Genomic DNA, 17,194 nt, shown 5'->3' with positions numbered 1-17,194 from the left:
GGAGCACCCACAGCAGTAGCAAGAAAATAACAGAAATGAGAGGTAAAACAAGTCTTATACTAGATGTGTACATTTGGATGCCACTAAGAGGTGCAACATAGTCATGCCGCGTCATTATAAACAGAAAGGAGACAAAGGAAAAAAAAGAGATAACAGACAATCCAACGGTTTAAGTTATAAAAGTGCAGTCGCTCAGAGACAACGCCATAGAGATATATGACCCAAAAAAGTAGGGGAGAGCACAAAGAAAAAAAGAAAAAAATACTACCGGTAACCTAAATGCCCATTTCCACAGCCCGCTGTGTAGAGCGAGCCTTCACAAATTCAAAGCTGTCCGTGACGCCTTGCCAGATTCCGGGTACGTAATTGCGTACCCACGCGCAGATAACCAAAAGAAGAAGGGGAATCTAGTTAGATACGTTAGTTATGAACGAGAACAGTATGGAAGGTAAAAAGGGGGTGCAGTTGCTTACCCAAATGAAGTAGAGGTTGCGGTCGCTGCCTAGACCCTTCATTCGTCGGGCCTGTTGTTCTCGGAGATGCTTCTGTTGCTCACGCGAGATGACCTTGCGTCCAATCGTAACCTCCTTGAGCTCTTCCTTGTCTGTCTGAGCCAAGGCGGGAACAGAAGCTGACGCAAATGATGATGATGCCACGGTAGTAGCATTGCTTTGGAACTCGCTTTGGGCCTCAAAGTGTTGATCCAGAGCTGCCTCGGTTGCGGCGCGAAGGAGAGATGACTTCTTCATGTCAGACTCTTCGGCATTGTGCTCTGGGTGAGGGTACAGCTCATCGTATGACGGTGGTTGGGTTGGGCTTGGTGCCGAGTTACCCTTGAGGTAATCCCACCAGCCATCGCGAGCGGCAGGTCGGTGAGGAACAAGGTTGGTGATGCGGCGCATCATTCCTTGGCCTTGATAGTCCGGAAGGGCAGGGATTGCGGGTATTGCAGGCATTGCAGGCATTGCAGGCATTGCAGGCATCTGGGGTAGAGCCGGAATGGTGGGCCAGGCATTCGCCACGCTGTGTTGGAATTGATTGATTTGGATAGCCAGCTGATCACGCCAGGCGACTAGAGGGGCCGGCGGAGCGAAGCCTCGCGCATGGCCAGGCGCAGCGTTTTGTTCGCTGGTATCTATGACAGGAGGGATGACATCTTGATGCATACTTGAACGACGAGAAGAGGTGAAGTGGAGAGAGTTAGAGTCGGAATCATCGCTGGAATCATCCTCATCGTCAAGGTCCTCTGAATCGTCAACAGCATGACCAAGAGAGCCAGAAGCCGATGAAACCTCCCACATAGAGCTGAGCGAAGCTGAACTACTATGCCGGCGGCGGGATGTGAGGGAGCCAACACTGCGAGACCGGTGGTGACGGGACGGAAGAAGGGCAGCTTGGTGTGTTGCAAGGGTTGTCGCCAGGTCAGCGGCAGTGAAGCCACGGACGCTGCGGGCATTGGCGTTGGCACCGGCCAGACGCAGACGATTGACGATATGAGCATGGCCATTAAGTGCAGCCAGATGCATAGGCGCGTTGCCGGTGTTGTCCTGAACATCAGGGTTGGCACCCCGGGCCAAAAGCCCAGCAACAAACCTAGTCAGCCCCAAAGAAGCAGCGAAGTGGAGAAGACTCTGTCCTGTTGCACTGCGAGCGTTGTACCGCGGGGAACGTGGGCTGTCGTCCAGATCAATGAATTCCAAATAGGTCAGCATCTTGGAGTCAAGATCGCTATGCTTGCCCTGGTTTTCAAGTCCGGGGACTTGACGCTGCTGACCACCAGAGGAGTTGCCTTGCATGTCACCCTGCATGTTGAAGAAGGCATTTGGATCGCTGCCCATAATCTGCTGAGCCGTTTGGAATGCGTCCGCCTGGCTACCCAACTTCTGACCAAGGATGTTGAGTGCCAACCGGTACATTTGAAGTTCACGGTCATCCACATAGCGGAAGAACAGCTGCTGCTTCGGCATAAGGGGCTGAGGCTGCTGAATTTGACCAAACGTCGGGTGCTCGTGCTTGAAGACTACTGACACCAACCCCGGCTGAAGAGCAGGAGGAGTCAGGCAGTTGAGACACTTGTCACCCCAAAATGTGGTGGTTGTTGCGAGGGTGTCACCAAAAACAACCTCCATACCAGGATAAAATCCGCTACCTAGCAAAGTAACTTCAGTACCTCCTGTGATTGAGCCCTCGGCAGGCACCAGCTTGTGTATGACCGATGGCAATCGATTGGGAGCGTTGTTGAGGGGAGGCCAAACCTGGCTTGATGAGTTCGCACCAAGCGCGAGAGCAAGGTTTGGATCCTGGAAGCCATTGCGATTTGAGCCACCCGGTGTCCCGGGACGACTAGGATGGGCGGAGTTAGGCGCAGACCCCATGGGGACTTGAGCCAGACTATCCAAGCTCTGTCGCTGGGCAGGAGTGGGATTGAAGAAGGGGTTGTTGTCATTGCTTTGGTTGGGAGTCGGGGGGCCGTTTCCATACTGGCCGTTCATGGAAGACGGTGTGACGAAGGGCCGTTCCGTTGGCGAAGCATAACCACGAGCAGCTGCGAGTTGTGCGGCATTGTTCATTGCTGACGCGGATGATTGAGGGGTCTCAAGACGTGTCATCGTCAGTTCTGATGGCAGCCTTCCGGAGCTGCTGTGTTTGCGTCGTTTGCTTTGGGGTCCTTGGAGCTCAGATGGTGAAGCTCCTCTAGAAAGGCTTCGAGATGGTTGCGAGCTCGCGGGGGTCCCATTTGCTGAACCTTGAGCCGCAAATGAACTAGGCGTGAGTTGATATTGAGAGTTGAACCTTTGCTGAAGACCTTGCAGATCGGTCGGTGATTGAGGCGCAGCGAAAGGACTCTTCCCGTTCTCGAGGTTTTGCCCTGAGGGGAACACTCCGACACCTGGAAGTTGTGTCCCATCAGCAAGCGAGGGTGAAGGACCTGTTAGCACGGGTGCCGAAGGAGCCTGCGTCTTGTGGTCGTCGGTGATCATAATCGAATTGGTGATGGCCTGAGCAACCACATTGTCCGCGTGATCTTTAACAGTGAAGATGACCTGGAATCCGAGCTTTTCGTTTTGGTGCCGACAGTAACAAGCGATTCGCATGGGCAACTCCACCTGCATAGATCCTGGCGGTACTGATGCCATGTCACCATAGCTGCCATTGGGGTTCTTCGATGGCTCCGTCCACTCCTTGATTTCGCTCGTGTTGAAGACGATGACCCGCTTCTCCTCATCCTTCTGGAACAGCTCGTCCTCTTCGGGCTTCCGTTGCTTCTTTCGGGAGGCACGTTTGCGTTCTCGCTGAATACATCCGCTGCAGATCTTCACGTCGCCTCCGTCTAACGGACGTTCATCATCCGAAGTGGGTTGGTAATGCCCACCCCTTGTCCTTGCGAATGCCCGCTTCATCTTTTCTCGATCCTGCATAGCGCTTGTGCAAACGAGACTTGTGTGTAATTGGAGGGTATCGTTGAGGGGTTCGGTGGCAGGAGGAGCGAGAAATTTGAGTTTCGAGATGGTGTGCGAGGGAAGACGGAGTTTCTTAACGCCAGCGGGAAGTGGAGAGAGGGTCAACCGGATTGGGATCTGAGTTTCGACACGCGATTTGAGGGAAGTTGGATGCACCGTAAGAACGGTTTGCAGGGGAGTAGCGGAGTTCGTCGGAGGCTGCCCTGGGGAGGAAGAGAAGTTGACAGGGAACGGGTATGCTGCAGGTGAACCGAAATTCATGCTGGGCGAAAGGGAGGCGTTGAGAGGCGATTGCCGGTTCATATTGATGCCTCCGAAACTTTCTTCTAGAATCGATGAAGGCGACTGTCCACCCCATTGCGGAACCGACCCTTCCAAATCATGATGCATGTTGTTTGAGTACGGTGACTGGCCATTGAGTCCAAAAGCGAAGAACGGGGATCCCGGCGGATGAACCTGGGACATATTAGCGTTGTTTCGACAAAAGCAGAGATTCGGTGACTCACCGGGGGTGCAGCATCGGATGAAAGCCCAGCGTGGTTACTCGAGGGACTCCAGAGCTGAGATTTGGGGCGTTTTTGCGGTCTCGGTAGTGAGGCATGGTCTGACTTCAATGGACTGGGGCTGCTGGCCGCACTTTCAAAATCAAAGGCCGCATCCATCGCCTTGTTGCTGACCTCGATGTCGGGATCCATGGAAAATCCGCCATCCATAGGAAACGAAGGCTCAATATTGAACGGTGATTCCTCCTTGACAGACGATAATTCCGGGCGCATCCAGTCATCTGAGTAGTTGATAGAAACCATGGGATTCTCACTATGAGCGGCGGAGTTTGTAGACGCAATCGAGGTTTGTCGTACGTGATTTCGCGGGGATTCGGACGAAGAACTGCGACTCGAATCATCAGGCGATTCGACTGGCGAGTCTGCTGCAAAAGCAGACACCTGCCTCAGGGGGTTTTGATCATGGTATGGTTTCGAGGGCCCCGAGGCACCGTTCGGACGGGAAGTAGTCGCCCGGGCAAACAAATCATCAAAGTCTCCGCCAGCGCTTTCAGTCGACATTTCGAGGTTTGTTGGGTCGAGGAAGTCCATGTTGGCGTTGCGGAAGGTGGACTCCATGTCGTCGTCCATGATGACCGGGTCCAAGGAAGGGAATGCGGGTAAAGAGGGTGCCTGCGATGGTCCCATGCTTCGCTGTTCTCAAATTGAATCTCGAAAGTCACAGGAGTTGAATTCACCCGCCACCTTCACCGTTCCCGGAGGCTGACTCGCGTGCGGGACACGAGATATAATGCTGACACGGATTCTAACAGGACCAGTCCCCAGAGACCATGGCCCTGCGCACGAGGGGTTGGAAGTGGTGAGATATGGGGTTGGTTGTTTGGGGGAAGTCACTGCCTGGACTTGTGGAGGAAAGGAGAGCGGGAAAACTGTGAGTGCCGATCCGGCCCGGCAGAACGCCAATAGAGGATCTCCGCCAGTGTGGGATTATATAAGGTTATATGAATATCGGGCAATGAAGAGCTGAATATAATCGGTTTAGCAAAGTCAGAATAACCAAAAACAGGATGACTCGACGTTGAAATGTTATCTTTGAACTACTATAAGGTCAACACCTCAGGCACCAAAAGCGGTGACCAATTCGGTACACATAATACGCTGTGCTCCGTCTCTGATTGGTCAACTGCCGTTTGACAGCATCACTGATCTTCTCCTTCTCTCCATCTCTCTACATACTTCCAGCCATTCCAACCTCTTCCTTGTGTCACCGCACATTCTTTCTTGTTGGCCCTCTCTTTTCTCTTCAACGTAGCGGGCCCTTCTGGGAATGACCCGACTGCTCGGAATACATGCATCACGTATTTTGCCAAGTACCCCACAGACGTCGGGCTATCATGCCCTTGCCAAGTGTTGCCGCTATCGGCTGTCCGACCATTGAGTAACCCAGTTAGCTGCAGTACACCTTGGATGACCACCTTATCAACCCCTACTACACATTACGTGGATATGATCGCCATGATCTTCCGAGCCCATGTCGGCGTAGTTGCGCACAGCCCTCAACATGGCACATCCCGTATATGGCGCAATCTGTATATGTAGAGATCGGGTCAAAGACATACCCGAGGGATTATCGTGACCTTGGAGGCGAGCCTGCAGATTGAGATCGAGTTCAGCGGACAGCCACACGGGTGAGACTGACATTCCATTCGGTGCATCTAGATTTGCATGGGTGATTGCCCGGATAGTGATGCGCACTGTCCCCCGTTGAATTTGTGAAAGGCGTGCCTAGAATATATCTTAGCCTATGTCCAAGGTTTCTTGGAAGCGAGATATTCCAGGCATGGCAAGACATCGCAGTCAGCATGCACTTGGTCTTTTGAATAATGTTTAATCTCTTGGCTTCAATCTGGGAAATAAACGATTAGCGCCTCAGTCCTCAACTCCAGGCTCAATGTGCAAGAAGCTAGCCGTAAGCCCCTGGATAAGATTAACGTCTCCGAGTTGAAGCCCGCTGTCACCGATGCAGGTCAAAGGCCGCTCTCGGACTCCGTGCGGGTCGGTGTGCCGGGTGTTTCAGAATAAATGCGGATAAGCGCCGATACCCCTCAGCCAAAGGGGCTAGCTAAAAGTTCTTCGACTCGGAGAAAACAGGCGTAGACTTTGAGATCTGAAAGGTGAAATCAACCGGTTGGATTGTAAAGGAGAAAAAAGCCGTTGAGTGGCCCGGGCCCAGATATTCGATTCTGCCACCTCGTAGTACTTTCCCATCACAACTTCTCCCTGTTTCAACTTGATCAGTACTTTAGACAGCCTAGGCCTGCCCGACTACCTAGTGGAGAAATGTCGCCTGAATCATGATTCTATTGACCAAGCTTTTCCTGGAATTCAACGAGATTATTCCGAAGCGCAGGAGCTCGGATTGCTTCTTGGCATGGCGGAGATGTCAATTGATTCAGTGATCGATCACTTCCAAATAGGGGAGCAAATGCCCTAGGCACTGTCAGAATGAAACTTGGTGTGTCGCAGACAACCGCCCAGGGATCGACAGGCACCAACTAGAGCAGGGCTCAGTGTCAAACGCCCTCCTTTCATTTGTCCGATGGGGCATACCTTAATTAATTTTCTTTTTAGCGCATCATGAGAACACCCAGCGCGTTAGAGATCAATTTGCTTCATCTATCTCTCACCACGGAGCTGCTGGTGTCTCAGTCGCTGAAGATTCTCCACCTATGGGCGCCGAAGCAGAGCGGCGGAAACCTATGCCATACCAGAAATACCTGAACTATTGGTGTGCTCCGTGATGGGCTTCTCTTGGCAGGGGAAACGGTGCGGCTCCTCCCATACCGAAAAGAGCTATGATGCCGACGAGGACGAACATATAAGGCCCTGGCATCACCGTCTGAGTTGATTTCCCAATCCATCAGTCCTTTGCATTCCATTCTTTCCAAGGTCCAGTACCTTCCGCTCTCTTTTTGGGTTGACTTCATTGACTGAAGTCCCCTTTGCATTCTTTTCTCTTCCTCTTTGATCCTACGATCCAAACGCTGTGCGTTCTTTTCATCACAACTTCTTCAAGATGTCTGTGTCTAAAATTGCTGGTCTCGTCCTCGCCTCGGCCTCCATGGTCGCTGGCCACGGCTACGTTTCTGGTGCTGTTGTTGACGGCACCTACTACACTGGTTTCCTCGTTGACACCTACAACTACATGAGCAGTGTTCCCGAGAACATTGGATGGGCAGAGAAAGCCACCGACAACGGCTTCGTCGACGGCTCCTCCTACTCCAGCTCTGACATTATCTGTCACAAGGATGCCACTCCCGGTGCCATCTCCGCCGAGGTCAAGGCTGGTGGCTCCGTTGAGCTCCAGTGGACTGACTGGCCCGAGAGCCACCACGGTCCCGTCATCACCTACCTGGCTAACTGTAACGGTGACTGCTCCTCCGTCGACAAGACCACTCTGGAGTTCTTCAAGATCGACGAGGGTGGCCTGATTGACGACAGCTCTGTCCCCGGCAAGTGGGCTTCCGACCAGCTCATCGCCGCCAATAACAGCCGCACTGTCACTATCCCCAGTGCCATCGCTTCCGGCAACTACGTCCTCCGTCACGAGATCATCGGCCTGCACTCCGCCGGCAATTCCAACGGCGCCCAGAACTACCCCCAGTGTCTCAACGTGAAGGTCACCGGCGGTGGCAGCGATAAGCCCAGCGGTACTCTCGGTACCGCTCTGTACAAGAACACCGACCCCGGCATTCTGGTCAACATCTACACCTCAATGAGCTCCTACACCATCCCCGGTCCTGCTCTGTACACTGGCGCCTCCTCCGGCTCCGGCTCCGGCGCCGCTACCACTGCCGCTGCTACCACTGCCGCTGCCACTACCGCCGCGACCTCTAGCGTGAGTGCCATCCCCATCGCGAGCTCTTCGTTCTCGCACCCAGCCTACAGCCGCACCAAGCGTCCCTCCCACAGCGCCACTCCTTCCATTCCCTCCATCTCCAAGCCCAGTGCGACTGAGGCCGCTCCCTTCGGCGCTCCCTCCGATGCCACTGTGACCGATTATGCTACTGCTCAGGTTACTGACCAGCCTGCAATCCAGACCGTCAGCGCCGCCACTGTTACCGCCCCTGGCCAGTCTGTCCAGAGCGCCGCCCCCGCCGCTGATAACGAGTCCTCCGCCGAGGCTACCGCCACCACCGCTGCCGCTGTGCCTGTCCCCACCTCCAGCACCAGCTCCTCGGGCTCCAGCTCCTCGGGATCCAGCTCCACCACCACCTCCACCTCGGACTACTCTTCCTACCTCAGCTCCCTGAGCGCCGACCAGCTCGTCAGCGTCATCCGCTCTACCCTGAAGTGGCTTGTCTCTGACAAGAAGGTGCACGCCCGTGACCTGTCTATCTAAAAGCGCCCACCGACAGTAGATGTATAAAGATGGATGTTCTCACGTTCATGTCTATATATCAGTTTCTTTTAGTATGATTTGTTGCTTTTTGGAATCAGGTTGGCATTCGGATCGGGTATCTTGTCTGGCTTGTGATTTCTGGGAGGACAGCATGTAACAACACCGTGTTACTGATTTTCTTTGCCTTTCTTTCTTTTTCCTCCTTTTCTTTTAGGAGACGAGAAACTCGCTTACTCGGGTTTCTTTCATCATTTTCTTTCATGAATGGAATTGCTGGACTGCTCAATTTTGCCTTCTTCTCTTCGTAGAGTCGAGATCATTATATGGACATCGGAAGTTGGCGCCTTGGTGCCTGAAGTATGGGTGCTAAGGCTGTCAACCTCGTATTATACTGCCCTTGAACTATCGATCTTCTCTTAGATCAGTTGACCTACACACCTTAAGGATATCTAGAAGGTCAATTTACAATAAGCCCGAACACAAACAATGTCATCGGGTCGAATCAAAAACGTGCAAGGTATGTATCCATGTCTAGAATTGCCTGATATCACATTGGCTGATTAGCGAGGCAACAAAGCCAGCGAATATCAGACAAGCAACCAGAACATGTTCAGCTCATCATCAGAACAGCATAGACCACAGAAACGGAAGAGGACTGTCATTTCATGTGCTGAATGCCACCGGCGTAAACAAAAAGTAAAAACCCTGGGCATGCCTCAACAAAGCAAGTACTAAATTTCAATTAGTGCGACCGCCAGTATCCATATTTGAACTGCGTCAAACGAGGGAAGCAGGTATAACTACCTCTAGCCACAAAGATGATCTTGAGTCTGATTGGCGACTACAGAATCTTTGCTTTTACAGTGCTGAGCCGAATGACTACCCATCCATAACACACTCTACAGAGACTAGTACCCGCACTGATACGATAGAGCCAAGTCCATCTGCTAGACCAGGGCCGTAATTGGCCAACGGGATACAGGGCCAGATTAAGGATTGGAATATTCCAGCCGAGGCAACTACAACTCCGTGAGCCTTTTACGATCCGCAGAGCTGCACGAAGGTGAAAACACCGAATTTGGCAGCTTGAATATATCAAACCAAACCCAGCTTCCCGGTCATGTCGGCCTAAAGTACAAGCAATTAGTCCGCCAGTTACCTTCACAAGCCTGCATCGACATACTGATCCAGACATCTTTCTCCGACTTCAATTGACAGAACGATCTACTTGATGAGCAGTCATTTCGAGAACAGTTGCAGACATGGGGGGGAGGTATCATACTCCGCCCTCGAAACAGGTTGTGACAGATTAGCACCGGAAACGCTTGTTGATAGTATACTCAAACCCACTTCCGGCTCACAACATGCAGTATCTTGGTGGTGTCGTTATATGTGCCAATTCCGCTACTACGCATTCTGACGTTGAGTGCGCCGATGAAGATCATCCATGGGAATGACCAGCGTTACACACTTGAAGTCAAGGGGGTTCTTTTCAAGCTTTCAAGGCAATGCAAAACTATGCAAGACGAAGACCAGTCAATGACGTGAACATGGCTCATATGGCTCCCATGCAAGAAATACCTATTATGGAGTTCCTTACGTTCATGCAAAATCTCGGGGTTTGGTCGTTGTTACACCAAGCTGACCCAATGAGAACACTAAAATCACCCTTGATATAAGATTGCGGAATATAACTAATTTTAGTCCTTGATATCCTGCAGAGTCCTGACTAGGTCCGAGAGCAATGGTTTAATGAGTTTATTCCTAATTAATATCGGATTTGTAAGGCAATTGCCATATTTAACTTGAGTCTTCAAAGATTGTATTCTGTATGATTTGTCATCTGGGTGATCTGATATCTCTAGCCCTTCATGCACGGATACGTAGCAGATACCGTGACTGGAATGTCGGTAGTTTCGCCTTGTAACACATAACATCAAGTCTCGAGGCTAGCCCCTTCTTATCACTGTAATTGGCGTTCATAGGGCGTCATCCCGGGCTTCCCTTCCCCAGGGCTAGACACCTGAAATGCCGGATGCAGTTGCACAAGATGTGCTTAGCCTTTTGTGGAAGTTTGTCTCCAAACAGAACTATGGCGTAATGTTCTTGTTGAGAATTCAAGATCAACAATTTCAATGATATGTGTATAAATATTTTCGTCTTCTGGTAAATTCCTTTGTAATATACTACTTGCTGAAAGATCGCATATCAGAATGGAAAAGAAAACTAACGACGACAATAGCGCTACCCGGGATCGGCGCCTATTTGAGGATGGGTCTGATATTCAGATCGATTATCCTACAGGTTGGAGGCTATGGGTAATTACAATAGGGTACATAATGTTTCACTCCTTTTGCTATAGATCCGTCACTGATCAGAATTTTTACAATTTAGTCTTCTCATCGGCCTCTATCTGGTCAACCTCGAAGTGACAATTGTGAGCACCTCGCTTGTCAGTATCACAAATGATCTCGACGGCTTCAAGAAAACAAGTTGGGTTGTTACGGGCTTCTTGACAACATACACTGGTGGGTACCGACGCCAACTACAATGTTTGAGATTCTAATGATCTAGCTTTCATGCCAATATGGACCAAAATAAGCAATATTATTGGACGCAAGAGAACATTCGTTGCTGCACTTGTTGTCTTTTTGGCATTTTCTCTCGGATGCGGATTGTCTCAAAAAATGAACCACTTGTAAGTGAGTCTCACATCGTGAAGGCATCAACCTGATATGCTATTAGGATCATATTTCGGTCACTACAAGGTGCAGGAGGTGCAGGAATTTACTCGCTTGCCATTTTATGTATGTATGAGCTGGTTCCGAAACCAAAGGTTCCATTTTATGGCGCCTTACTAGCTGTTACTATTGCGCTCGCGTCCTTGACTGGCCCCATTTTCGGTGGTCTTGTGGCGGAGAACTCGGCATGGAGGTGGGCCTTTTATCTGAAGTGAGTTATATAGAAGGATCCATCTTTAATTTGTCCAAGGAGGAAAGCTAACTCAAAGTTTTACGAAACAGCCTCCCACCAGGAGGATTGGCAGTCCTCATGTTAATCATTGCAATGCCTTCGGACTTTGGAACCATAAACCCACAGCCATTATCTGCCCTAATACCAAGCTATTCCCTCTTCCAAAGCCTCGATGCGCTAGGCTCCTTCCTGCTACTGGGTGCATCTCTTCTGCTGGTCACGGTATTAAACGAAACAAATATTGAGTTCGATTGGTCTTCGGGAACTGCCATTGCCTTGATAGTTCTTTCTGGGGTTATGTGGGTTGCATTCTTTGCATGGGAGTGGTTTATGCCTGGTTACCTACCGGGTCTGAAACCGATATTTCCGAAGCGGTTCTTCCACAATAAAGCATGGATGGGAATGTTGGCGTAAGTCAAGTTAAAGACATCTCTTTATGAATGTTGGCTGACACTTGGTCCGCTACAGCACCAACTTCCTTTGCGGCTGCCCTTGGAATGTAGTCATCGTCTACCTGGCCCAAAGATTCCAGCTCATCACCAGGCTCGAGCCCCTTGATGCTGGTGTTCACATCATACCATATGCCGCAGTTGCAACAGTGGCTACTATGGTAACATGTCTAGCGAGCCGCAAACTCCGAATACCTGTGGTTTACTTCTCGCTGATTGGATCTATGCTACACACCATTGGCATGGCGCTTTTAACAACCCTCCCAGAGAACTCATCTTACCCTGCAAAGGGATATGGATTTGAAGCCATCGCTGGTGCCGGTGTGGGAATTACAATCGGTATTTTGACATTGGCTGTGCCATTTATTGTCGAAGCGAGAGACTTAGGTGCGAGCCAATTCTTTTCTTCTTAGCCGATGAGGCTTTATTACTCTGCTAACTTTATGTCTCATAGCTACGGCTACGGGAGCTCTCAATCAAGCTCGATTCCTAGGCGGAGCGATTGGATTAGCCATTGCGTCAAACATCCTCTATGGGAAACTCAAAAGCGATTTGCCCGATAATTTGCCCTCCGATCAGGTCAATCAAGTCATCGAAAGAGCTGGTGTTTTAGATACCCTGCCAGAGAAGGTTCAAAAGGCAGCAGGAACCGTCTTTGCCCAGAGCTATACGGTACAGTTTCAGGCTATGATTGCCTTTGCTGCCTTGCAAGTTCCAGCATCCTTGTTGATCTTTAAGCGTGGGCGGCAATACGTTGCCACATAGTCAAGCCAACACCCTTTTGTAAAAGATGCAGGTGCCCCGTTCGATGTATTTTGATCATAGACACTCAGGCTGCGGTGTTCATATTACAAAGAGCGTTGCTTTTTTTATTTATTCCGGGATTATGTTATCAATAAATTAGTCTAAGTTATCTTTTATCTACTCTCGTAATCTGCAGCCTTGTTGGATGACATTGGTTTCCGATGTGATTCATGGTTGTGTCTAGATGAAATGTTTGAGACCAACAAAATCCCTCCAGCTTTTAGTAGGCAAGGTTAGAGATCTATCTGATGTTCATGGTCTCACTACCCGATTGAGTTTGATACACACATAACTCATCCGCGAGACCGTCGATTTGTTGGCTCGTACATTTACAATAAGCCATTTATAATAGTCTGCTCTTCATTGTCACGCAAGGAGTCTGGGCTGAGACAACAAACAGAACGTAGATCAAGCTTGACGATAAAACAAACACGATATACAAAGCACGAATCCTAAAGTACCTTGGAATCCTCCCAATCCTCACAGTCTTCCCAAGCCTCCTCCTGGTCACCTTCAAGTTGCCATTTATTATCCCCTTTAAGAGCCAACATCTCCTCGGAAAATCTACCTAAGGCTCCCAGAAATTCCTCAGAGCGAGGTACATAGTGTGCCCCCCAAAAGTAGTGCGTGAACGAATTCTTGCAACATTCTTGGAGTCTTGAAGATTGGTATTGCTGAATCATCGTGTCCAGGGTACCTATAACATGAAGAAATGGCGTGGTAATCTGGCTGTATATTGGGTCGTAGAATGGATTAGCAAGTGTAAATCCAGAAAAGGACACCGCAAACTCGAAGGGAGGATGGTTGGTCTATTTCAATTTAAATCAATCGTCATTATCACAGGTGTCTCGGCGACTGCACTTACGTTAAACTCGATGTTGCAAAGCGACTTCCTCTTCTCCAAAAGCGAAGTAATGATAGCAGCAATGCACGCGCCTGTCGAAAATCCCATGACTCCGATGAAAGGGCCATACTTTTCCATGTACTGGAAGATATTTTGAATAGACTTCTCAAGGCCTTGGATACGATCTTCGTCAATATTACCGTATCCCCATGCCCACATGAAGTTGCTTTCTTCTCGGGATTGATCTGGGTTGGCAGGAAGCTTCCCTGAAGGATAGTGGAACTCGACGACATCGACGGGGTCATGAGTTGGATTCTGCTGTAGAGCGTTGAGCACAATTTGCTTTGCCTTTGGTTGCAGGAATCGAGTCTTGCATCGGAAGAAATGGCCAGATTGGCCATGTCCTAGATGGTTTCTATGTTAGACATGACTTTAAAGACAAGGTATAGATAGGGTACAACGCACCGTGTAGCATCAAGACTTTGGCGCATGAGGGAGTTGATTTATATGCTTTGGTCGGCATGATGGTAGGCTGGTACCAGAAATGTGTAGTAATAGATATGACCACGGTTTTAGAAATTGGATATCTCAGTTCCAAGGTTGTTACAGAGTCACGTCCAAATATATGTCTACTCCACATAATTTGCACTTAATCTTTCTCATGACTGCCGTATACTTACCTTGCTAGTAGGTACCAACCAATCTTGGGTGACACATACATGTAGACAGTCCACACCCAATGACGTTGAAATGATAGGACTGGCATCAATGCAGGCTATGCATCAGCCTTGCGATAGGTGCAGAGAATCCAATCAATGTAATCTGTGTCAATGGTGGTTACTGATTTCATCATAGAAAGATCAATTATGAAAAACAAGTATGTGCAGCAGGCTAGAAATGGTATCGACTTATGAGATGATCATCGATTGGCACGTATTTACATTCAGGCTATGCTATTCGCCATGGGGTTTGTTTACATCCATAGATATCTTCTCGATTTGATAAATAAATCAGAAAGAATATCGGATCTCAGTAGCCATGACATCTGTCTGGTGACTGTTTTGAAAAGTGAAGGCAGAAAAATCTCTGTCTCAGTTGTGCAAATCTGTGGATGGTTTATGAAAGCTGGCATTGGCTTTACGTTGAGGCTCTGTCATACTTTTGCCTCTGTTACGAGTCATGAACGGGAACCGGTTGCACAAATCCCGGGCAGAACTTGGAGGGAAGTCCTTCCGATCTCGCAAGGCTCATGGCTTCTTTGGTGTGGTTGTACAATGCATTCATGGGAGATAGATCAACCACCCTTCCTCGTCATCAACATACCTTCCTAACTTAGTGACGGGCATGATGGTATTTTTTTCTTTTGTGATGTACGCTGTGTCGATATAAACTTATCAGGAACTTATGGGCTGGCTATCTTGGTGTATGCAGAGCATGAGCCCACTTACGTAGTTGGACTTTCATTTGTATAGTAATCTTGCCTGTCAAGGGTTATGTTTTCATACTCGAACAAATCAGTTCTTCTTTTTCTTGGTCTTGTCAACCACTTCTATCCACTGAGTCTTCAGCCCACGGCGTCCAAGGGCTGTTTCAATCGCCTTTCGCTGATCGCCTTGGACCAGGACTTCCATAACACCCTTGGGTGCTCCTGTAGCCTGCGCCACGCTAGTACTGCCAGCACACTTCTTCTGAAGTTCCTGTGATAGAAGACTAGGGATCACACCAAAGATTTCCAAGTTCATAACCTTCGTGACAGTCTTCGAGCCTGTGCGCTTCTCGAGGGTGACAGTGACCTTCGGAGCAGTGCCTGCTTTAGGTTTGACATCTGCAATAGTTTGGCTATTCTTCAAAATGAGGTAATGCGGCTGGAGAAGGGTTCTGTCTTCAGCAATACGCTTCAAAAGACCGTCGCGGGTGACCTTCCCACGTGCAAGCGTCCCTTTGTCTTCAGTGGAGGATGAGGTGAAGATCGTATTGGCGAGGAAAGGATTGATGGTGATGATACGTCGGTTTTCCCGAGAGATAATTGGAGGATCTTGCGATTGCAAGTACTGATCCAAGTGGGTAGAGATATCGGAGTATTTGTAGAAGTTGGTTGGGTTGCTGGCGGAAAGCGCGGGGAAGATGGTTGGGATCAACTTTCCTGATGGGCGATAGAGATTTTGTACACTGATCGTCTGTCCCACTGAGGGATCACCGCCATCGGTAGCTGCGGGCTTCTTCCCCTCTGATGCGGAAGGCTTGCTGTTCTCGAGAGCATTCTTTGAGGGTAGTCTGTATGGAACGAAACGCTCAACACGATGATCATCAAAGTCGACATCAAGAATCACTGTTTCCTGGCCGTTGCGGTCCTTGGATTTGACGAGCTTCGTTTTGTCCAGATGCTTGATGAACTTTTTGACATTTTTCCAGCTTGTCTTTTTGATGTTGTAAAACTGGGCCTGCTGAGCAGTATAGATTGGTAGGTAAGGGGTGGTGAAGTTAGCTATTAAAGCTGAGGGTGAGATTGGCAGTGACAGGCCATGGTTGTTGGCCGAGGGATTGTCCTGTTTGAGCTTGTAGAGAGCGTAAACAAAGGCATTGACGAAAGCATCATCAATATCTGTTCTTTGTCAGAGTTAAGTCCACAGTTATCATCCAGCGTAAACTCACCCTTCGTCGTTGGCTCCGGCTCTTCGGGGCTAGCCTCCTCTGCTAAAGAAGGTTCATCCTTTGGAGTCTCCTCGATCTCTTCTGCGCCTCCAGTTCCCTCAACTGTCAACGCTTCAACACCATCCTCGAGCTCTTCAGTCTCATCCTCGTCCCAGCCCTCCAGGTATTCCGGAGCTGCACGGCCCGGTCGTGATGAAGAGCTCCAAGCCCAAAGCTCATCCCCCTCCCAATGCAATCCACGAACCGCCGAGCCCTTTGTACCTTGCACCTCCCCCAGCGCCGAGATATCGATTTCACAGATTCCTACAAAGAGAGGCACAGTGTGTTTATCCACGCTCGCGACCGCAACAACAGCACCCTTGACTGCCCTTGCGGGGAATGGTGGTTCATTCGCAAGACCAGGCGTCATAAGGTCAGCCCCACCATGTAGCTTTCCCATCACGAATCCCGGAGTGTAGAGCAAAGGGACCAGATTCGGGTTATGCCATAGTGTGTAGACGGTGGGGTAGAGTCGCTTGTCGGCTCCCGGGCCATGCTCCAGCTTGAACCATAGCACTCGCTCTTCGCCGTCGGGATGCGCGCCGACATACACGATGCCTGTGAGCTCTCGAAGGTCTGGACCGGCCGTTGTTGTGAATCGGGCGGTGAGCGAGTTATCGGGGAGAAGTGCATTCCTGATCGATGTCAGGTTTGGGGAGGTGGTAGAGGCTGGATCTTCGGCGGAAGTTGAGGGGATGGAGATTTGGTATTCCTTGATGATCTGATCCGCGATTTTCCTCCGGTCAGATGACCGTAGAGGCGCTAAGTTTTTGATCTATGCCATGTCAGTATGCTTGTGTTTGTATCGCGCTGAGGGTGCGGGTTCAGCAAGCTCCGATGGAGGGGTAGTGCGGGGAGACGGGTTATTCACTGTAGGTTTCTTTTTGAACATGGTTGGCAGGGGGAGGCAAGTATTCTAGTCGGAGATATGTAGGAATAGGATGAAAGCAGCGCCAGCTGCAAAGAGGAGCGAGTGAAGGGAACCCTTGAAGAAGTTGAAGTGACGACAAAATAATCGGGCCCACACCAAAACCCCGAGCTCCGTTATGATTCAGAGCTATAAGCTG

The 17,194-nt window shown here is 49.9% G+C and overlaps 4 protein-coding genes across 4 annotated transcripts; 2 read left to right on the top strand and 2 right to left on the bottom strand.

The window, feature by feature from the left end:
* Positions 1 to 275: 275 nt before the first annotated feature.
* On the bottom strand, positions 276 to 4,594 carry PENARI_c003G04264 (putative membrane-tethered transcription factor (SPT23); the record flags this gene model as incomplete). Its single annotated transcript, XM_022628291.1, has 3 exons — positions 276 to 407; positions 474 to 3,917; positions 3,968 to 4,594. The coding sequence occupies 3 exons, from the start codon at positions 4,592 to 4,594 to the stop codon at positions 276 to 278; spliced, it is 4,203 nt and encodes a 1,400-aa protein (XP_022491808.1).
* Positions 4,595 to 7,040: 2,446 nt separating this feature from the next.
* Positions 7,041 to 8,366, top strand: PENARI_c003G06949 (AA9 family lytic polysaccharide monooxygenase; the record flags this gene model as incomplete). Its single annotated transcript, XM_022628483.1, has 1 exon — positions 7,041 to 8,366. One exon carries the CDS (start codon positions 7,041 to 7,043, stop codon positions 8,364 to 8,366), a length of 1,326 nt encoding a protein of 441 aa, XP_022491355.1.
* Positions 8,367 to 10,394: 2,028 nt separating this feature from the next.
* Positions 10,395 to 12,553, top strand: PENARI_c003G05633 (uncharacterized protein; the record flags this gene model as incomplete). Its single annotated transcript, XM_022628388.1, has 8 exons — positions 10,395 to 10,438; positions 10,609 to 10,698; positions 10,761 to 10,894; positions 11,112 to 11,177; positions 11,228 to 11,318; positions 11,390 to 11,749; positions 11,808 to 12,175; positions 12,243 to 12,553. The coding sequence occupies 8 exons, from the start codon at positions 10,395 to 10,397 to the stop codon at positions 12,551 to 12,553; spliced, it is 1,464 nt and encodes a 487-aa protein (XP_022491351.1).
* Positions 12,554 to 13,044: 491 nt separating this feature from the next.
* Positions 13,045 to 13,959, bottom strand: PENARI_c003G04333 (alpha/beta hydrolase; the record flags this gene model as incomplete). Its single annotated transcript, XM_022628299.1, has 3 exons — positions 13,045 to 13,401; positions 13,458 to 13,840; positions 13,902 to 13,959. 3 exons carry the CDS (start codon positions 13,957 to 13,959, stop codon positions 13,045 to 13,047), a joined length of 798 nt encoding a protein of 265 aa, XP_022491296.1.
* Positions 13,960 to 17,194: the final 3,235 nt, after the last annotated feature.

The sequence above is a fragment of the Penicillium arizonense genome (assembly GCF_001773325.1).
Source record: "Penicillium arizonense strain CBS 141311 chromosome Unknown PENARI_contig003, whole genome shotgun sequence".
Taxonomy (NCBI): domain Eukaryota; kingdom Fungi; phylum Ascomycota; class Eurotiomycetes; order Eurotiales; family Aspergillaceae; genus Penicillium; species Penicillium arizonense.
This window is presented reverse-complemented; position numbering and strand designations above follow the sequence as displayed.